Source organism: Salvelinus alpinus, chromosome 2 (genome assembly GCF_045679555.1).
Source record: "Salvelinus alpinus chromosome 2, SLU_Salpinus.1, whole genome shotgun sequence".
NCBI classification, from domain to species: domain Eukaryota; kingdom Metazoa; phylum Chordata; class Actinopteri; order Salmoniformes; family Salmonidae; genus Salvelinus; species Salvelinus alpinus.
This window is the reverse complement of record NC_092087.1, coordinates 112,794,388-112,801,456: the sequence shown is the minus strand read 5'-3', so window position 1 is coordinate 112,801,456 and position 7,069 is coordinate 112,794,388. Positions and strand designations below refer to the sequence as shown.

Genomic DNA, 7,069 nt, shown 5'->3' with positions numbered 1-7,069 from the left:
TTCCTACCCTTTAACTTTTTGTCTGAACATTAAATCTACATTTTACTCAACTGCGTCCAGTCAGCAGATGGACTAGATGCCACTTTGGCCGCCCGTTGTGACTCCGTCAAGAATTCAGCAGAGCAAGTTTGTATGAAGGTCTGGTTATTAAATGGGTTCATAGTTCAATAGTAATATCCTCTAAAACGCTCTGGGGACAAACTTTGCTGCCCTGTTTCCAGTTGTCCACATGGCTGGGAGAACCTATTCAAGTAAGGAAATAGATTTTGAAAATGTAAAAACAACGATGTATTATTAGCTAACTAGCTACAGTGCAGGCTAACTCAAATGACCTGCTAAATGAGCTAGCTAGCTGTCTAACCAACTTCAAATACTGTATAGATAGCTAGCTAAGTGAATTAAATATCACCAGCTACCTAACTTCATATTAGCTATCTTGATGTATTTATCACTGTAAAAAACAAACTCCAAATGCATTTGTAGGTAGCTAGCTAACAGCCATGGAGGGTGAAAGGATAGCAGCCCCAACTGTCAGTGAGAGAGGAGGTTATTCTGGATAGGGAAGGTACTTTTGTGTAGTTCCTGTCCCTAGAAGTGAGGACGGAGATAATAGTAACATAATATTCAGTGTGGTGTAATTTGACTATAATGAAGTGTGTTTCTTGTGAGGTTTTCTGTCCTCAGATAAAGAGTGCTATGAAAGCCAGTCTACATATGAAGAGGTCCCAATGAAGAGCAGTGGTTCTCAGTCCTGGGGACTCAGAGGCAAATTGTTGTTTTTGCCTCAGCACTGCACAGCTGATTCAAATGATCAACTCATCATCAAGCTTCAAGTGGTATTTATGTATTCATTTGTGATGCCATCCTTGATATGATCCTGTTATTGTCACATGCTACACATGTACATATGTGTGCCCATGCATCTATCAATCCAATGTTATTATGATTTGTTATCAGGGATATTATACTTTAGTAATCCACAATGACCTGGTGATGTAACAGTCTAATAATTACATTGTCTTCCATATTCCTACAGATACCTTGTAACTGGAGATTCCTGCAAAACGATTGCCTACAGTTGCTGTGTAGGGCACTGCAAGGTTGGGTGACCAGGGTCATCTGGGACTGCCTCCTGGAGGAATTCAGGTGTGTGAAGGCTACCTGTGTCCTGCGTAACTTCATGAGGATGGACACGAGGACCAGGAGGGGATCTGCAGCTCGCCGCCGTGTCCCAGAGGAGGAGTCTGCTGCTCTGCAGGATGTTTCAAGGATGGGGTCCAACAACGCAGCAAGAGAGGCAATCCGTGTGCAGGAGATCTTCACCTCCTACTTCTTCAACGAGGGTGCTGTTCCCTGGCAACACCGTAGACTACACTATGCTCAACCAAAGGCTCTTTTAAGAGGGTGCTGTTCCCTGGCAACACCATAGACTACACTATGCACAACCAAAGGCTCTTTTAAGAGCCATTCACATTGCTCTGAGTATTCTTCCATTTACTTAGCTATGTCAACTGCAGTTATTCAATTCATAGTTTCTCTCCCTTTGATTTCTACTTCTCAGGTGAGGGTGCTGTTTAGGTAAGGGTGTGATGTCTGTGCAAAAACAAAACAGGCTATTTTAAATCACCCATATTGAAGAAATGTAGAAGATTTAGACACCCTATAACCCACACCAACACACTCATGTATCAATCTGATTGATGGATTGTGTTGTGCAGTAAGCAGGTTCAGGTGTATAACTGTGGCTCCTTCCACCTTCAAAGAATAGGCAAGAGGGCCAACCATGGAGAATAGTAAGACACTTCATTATTTCTATAACTACGCTATATTGTTTGTCCTTGTGTGTCCGTTCATGTTTTTCAGCATAAAGTACTCTGCAGCCACTTAGTGTGGTGTGGACACCAGGTGAGGCCACACACAGATTCCTGTTGAACACTGTGTCTTTAACTACCTTATTTTCTCAATAACGGTCTCTCTCCTTCACTTCATCCCTCTCTCCCCTTCTCCCTAAATCCTCTAGGTTATATCAGCTGTGTCAGGGAACCACTCCTGCATCTGAACTGGCTACATAGAGGGCACAGCATGATCAGAGGTGAGGGGTCACTTGGTCAGGTCAACAGGAAGTATTATTAAAGAGATGCTTTACATTGAAATACAGATAGATGCAGTAGTCCCAGAGTTAATGATCCCAGGTCAGTTTATATTATACAGGAGGTATTATTAAAGAGATGCTTTACATTGAAATACAGATAGATGCAGTAGTCCCAGAGTTAATGATCCCAGGTCAGTTTTGCATTTCACCTCCTGATTGATGACTAACAATGTTAGAATAAAAAATAAAAACACAAGGCTTAAACATGCTCTCTCTCTCCATCTGTCTCTCGTCTGCAGATATGTTTTGATGTGAGAGGATGCCAACCCCCAGTCCCATCATCACCACCTCACCCTCTTTTAAGATCACCTGTGGGCCAACTAGAGACACTATTATGTAATTGTGATGAACTGAGAGAATATTTATGTAGCACTGTGTTTCATTAATCATGTGCTGCCTTCCCTGCTCCTATGTGCTTACCTCTTTCCCTTTCTGTCTTTAACACCTCTCTCTCCACCTCTTTCTTCCTCTGTTTTTATAATTCACAACAGATGTGCATTGAAGGACAGATTGAACTTGTATTTATAACACTTGGATAATGAGCTTTTCAATAAAGCGTTTCACATTATCTACTGGTTGAAATGAAGTGTAATGTGATAAAATACTCCACCTATCCTGTGTTTATCAGATCAATGCAGATGAAGGGCATTAGATGTTGAGATGAACCGGTGTTAAGAGTATTTACATGATGCATAGGAAGTGTAGTGTTCTGTTTATTAAATTCTATTTCTGTATATATGAATTAACTAGTTAAATCCTGTTTCTAGTCTATTAGTTACATAGTGTAACCATTGATGTCCCAGGACCAAGATTGGTAAACAATGTTGAAGTGTAGAATTGTAATACATACATGCAGACACAGCGTTATTCAAAGACTGGAATTTGATACTCCTGGTATTGGATATGACTGAAAAATCATCTCAAAGACATTCATACTTAAACTGCACCTTTATTTGCCAAGGTAGAGTACATGATCAGTGAATATATTAAATGTACAGGCTACAATGTGGGGATCTCATGCATGGTAATAACTACATGTATATACGACTTGCATCCTTGGCACAACATGATATTATATTCTCCTCAATCCATAGGCTTCATTAATGTCATTCAGGCTGTTTTGAAGTTGATACAACTGGCTATGATAGCTGAGGTTCATAGCTAGGTTCTGAACTAATATGTATACCAAACGGTTGGGTCCATACACAGATCGGCTAGATAGCTAGCTACACATCCATGGGCATACAGGGATTTTAATCATCCACTGCACAATAAGCAAGAACACAGCTAGCTACGTGATTTCATCTATCTGCATGGCAAATATCAGCAAGGAAAGCATACAAAATTGTACATTCAATTTGCAGTAAATTCTTCAGCTAGCTAGATTCTATACATCTACTGTTTCACAAAACGAAAGCCTGGTTTGCTGGTTGTTTCATGAGTCCCTAAAACAACCAGAATTACAATTTCATACTCATGTCACAACACCCATAAAGCTAGTCAGCTAGCTGGCTAATGTTAGCTAGTCAGCTAGCTGGCTAATGTTAGCTAGTCAATTTTTGAAAATGAACTTTATGATAAAAAAAATGCATAATCGTTTGTCTCTACATTAACTAACATTCCTGTCAACTGTGCATGTTTTTGCATGATTCGTTTTGACGTTATAATCCCTTACATTTGCTTCCATCTTAGTACTGTTGTCCACCATCTTTGATCCAGTTCAGTTCTGTGTAGGAGTACCCCTCTCTCCTAGTATTTCTGTCCGCCATCTTTGATTCAGTTCTGTGTAGGCGTACCCCTCTCTCCTAGTATTTCTGTCCGCCATCTTTGCTCTAGTTCAGTTCTGTGTAGGCGTACCCCTCTCTCCTAGTATTTCTGTCCACCATCTTTGATCCAGTTCAGTTCTGTGTAGTGGTACCCCTCTCTCCTAGTATTTCTTTCAGCCATCTTTGCTGAAGAAAGTCTAACAATCACTAGTGCAGCAGCAGCAGCCTCCCCCGGTCCTAGTGCTGGCCTTTTAAGAAGTTTAAGATGCGATGGAATGGTTGACGAAAAAAAAAAAAAAAATCACAGAAAAAATATATAGACTGATATTGATTTATTTAGGGGGGGGCTAATTAATATTTTTGTTCTAGCGACGTCTCTGGTTCCTACCCTTTAACTTTTTGTCTGAAAATTAAATATACATTTTACTCAACTACCCAATCCAGTCAGCAGTTGGCGGTGTGGGAATTTAAGGCGACGCTGTTGGTGTGACGTATAATCTAGTGGACGCTTCTTTCAGCAGCAGCAATAGTTAGTCAGACACCTCGGTAGCTTGCTAGCCAAAATAGCCGAACCAATAAAGCTCTTTAGATGCTTTCGTTTTTTTATTAGCCACTGTGTTTTAAAACCACTTCTGTCGTCTAGTTAGTTATCCGATTTAATTTCATATTTACGGTGTTGTTGTTATTAGTCAGCTGGCGGGCTGGTTAAGTTAGCATTAGCGTAGCTAGCTAACATCCCCGACCATGCGGTCACTAAGCTACTCTTCTCCTGCTAAAGATAATATCTGCTGGACGGAGAAAGAAGCTCTGATCTTTCTGGTGGAAGAGGAGAAGGAAGAGGAGGATATCACAGTAAAACACGAAGTAGAGAATGAGGCTGTTACAGTGAAAGAAGATAAATACGTTTCAGTGAAGGAAGAGAAAGGGGAGGATGCAGTATTTGGAATGAAAGAGGAGGAAGGGGAGATGACTGTTACATCGAAAAAAGAGAACGAGGAGGAAACTGGATGTCTGAGGCCGGTTTCCCAAACGCATCTTAAGGCATCCAACGATGAAATTAGCCGTAAGATGGTTTTGAGAAACAGCGTCCTGATTAATACTAGTAAGTACTGTCTTAAATACCAAACTCTGCAGTTGTTGAACTGATGTGTGGCGTTAAAGGGGAAATATGCAATTGCTACATCAATTTTTTTACTTTTAATTTATTTATATATAGCCATTGATTCTTGAAGAATATAACACATGCCTCATGAGCTTAGTTCAACTGTTGTACCCCATCAGAACCCCAAATAAGCTTTTTTTACTCCAATGTTTAGAAACAATGTAAACCAACACTATCGCCTCAACATGGTTAAAACTATAATGTTGATATCATGGATGGTCTCTCTATGAATTTGAAAGTAGTTTCATTTCTCTTATTACCAAAAACAGTGGTGGAATGATTTTTTAAAACCGCAACAAAATGGCTGCTCAGAAACTTGGTTTGGTAAACAGCTGAGAAACCTATTGTAGCAACCTTCAGGCTATCCCCTGAATTCACTACACTATGAATACAAAGACTAGCCATCCATGAGGTCAAAACTATTGTTTTAAAGAGAATTCTAGGCTATATAGTATATTCTAGAATTCATCCATGATGTCATAATGATAGTTTAACCAGGTTTCTAGGCTATATAGTATATTCTAGAATTACCAGTGTATATTTCCTGTGGGGGTCAAATTATTAGAGCTGTTGATACGTCATTGTATAATATTCAGCTAATTTTTTTCATGCCCTTACTTTGAAGGCAAGACATACCTAGATGCAATTACATTCATGAATTGGTTTGAAATCTTTGTTTTAAACCCTTCTCAAAGTTGTTGCTTTAAGTTGTCTGATGCTTTAAGCATGCTGTTTGATTAAATAATTACAGATACACAAGTTACTCGAGGGAGCCAGTCATCAATATAACCGAGAAAAACTCTTCCCTCCCGCTGCTGCTGGACTTTGTAAATTCTGTCGTTATGCTCCTGAAGTTTTCATTAATTAACTACACCAGCGGTCGTCAAACTTTCCATTTAGAGTGACAATGTATCTGACCATTTCTACCGATCTGCGTGCCAGTTATGATTTTCATATGCACATTTTTGTGGAACAGTTTCATTTAATTTATAATAGTATCTGAAAATCATTGTCTGTGATTAATCTACATTCTATCTAAATCTAAATGAAAATTTTACAAATCTAAAAGTAACTTTTATTGCCAACTATGTAAAGTAAATTGCCGACATAACAAATAAAAACATTGCATTCTGCAGGTAGAAAATATCCTGATAAAAATAAATATCCTAGAAATCACATTGGCTGCTCATGGCCTGTCTACAACAAACTTGAAACATTGTATCAACTATCAACTGTGTCCTCCGAAACTTGTGATGGCAAGCTTGCGACATTGTATAAAATATTCTGGGCCCTCAGTTTCCCGCGCCAGTGAGTTCGGGACAGACACAGCTGTCGGCTATTTGTGCAAAAGATAACAAGTAATCAGGTATTTTATGACTTTTCCACTGGATCAGAGCATTACATTTTTTCCTTTCATGCCGAGTGGAAATATTTTACGAAAATAATTTGAGGAACTATTGTCGTACGCAATTGATTTTGATTAGACTTTGTTTACATGCTGTTAGAGGTGAAGAGAAATGTGCTTTGAGAGGCTCCACAACTCATTAGTGGTGGTGCGTTAAGACAATCAGAAATACTATCAGACATCCTCAAATGGGCACATTTATAGGCCTACATTTGCACACAGGCCAGGTAGACTAGTCCTGCTTCTATATGCTTAGTTAGGTGTGTGTCCTTACTCAACATTGACAGGAGTGTTTCAAATGAAAGACAATGAATAAATTGACAAAACTGACGCATCTTGCGGGGTCAGGTCTGGGTGGTCTGCCAGGGGCCGTTTCATTTAGTATCCGTTTGGTTCGGCATGGGGAATGATTGTATTTTCCCATAGTATGTTTTACTGAAGTTGACCGACTGAAAGGGAGTGTAACTTTATGACTATTGTTGGGTTCGGGCTAAACTTTGAAAATGTAGATATTAAAGACATGATAGGTCAGACGCAGAGTATATAAAGGAGTGAGATCTGTAGAAAGACAGAGTGGCTGTGGA

The 7,069-nt window shown here is 39.5% G+C and overlaps 3 protein-coding genes across 4 annotated transcripts in view; 2 read left to right on the top strand and 1 right to left on the bottom strand.

Moving 5' to 3' along the window:
* The window catches only part of LOC139549671 (uncharacterized), a 520,909-nt gene extending 518,034 nt beyond the window's left edge, over positions 1 to 2,875 (top strand). Inside the window, exons 3-5 of one of the 2 annotated variants that reach the window (XM_071360357.1) lie at positions 1,037 to 1,905; positions 2,021 to 2,092; positions 2,392 to 2,875. In XM_071360357.1, the coding sequence (XP_071216458.1) occupies positions 1,037 to 1,429 (393 nt within the window). In that variant the 3' untranslated portion in view covers positions 1,430 to 1,905; positions 2,021 to 2,092; positions 2,392 to 2,875. Of the gene's footprint in view, positions 1 to 1,036; positions 2,093 to 2,391 lie in introns of both variants that reach the window. The other variant, XM_071360352.1, reaches the window with a different exon arrangement.
* LOC139549612 (zinc finger protein 664-like) overlaps positions 1 to 7,069 on the bottom strand; it is a 438,201-nt gene that overhangs the window by 412,042 nt on the left and 19,090 nt on the right. The gene's annotated exons all lie outside the window — the stretch shown is intronic.
* The window catches only part of LOC139547988 (zinc finger protein ZFP2-like), a 39,726-nt gene continuing 36,352 nt past the window's right edge, over positions 3,696 to 7,069 (top strand). The window contains exon 1 of the mRNA XM_071357263.1: positions 3,696 to 5,020. Within this exon, the coding sequence (XP_071213364.1) occupies positions 4,663 to 5,020 (358 nt within the window). The 5' untranslated portion in view covers positions 3,696 to 4,662. The remainder of the gene's footprint in view (positions 5,021 to 7,069) is intronic.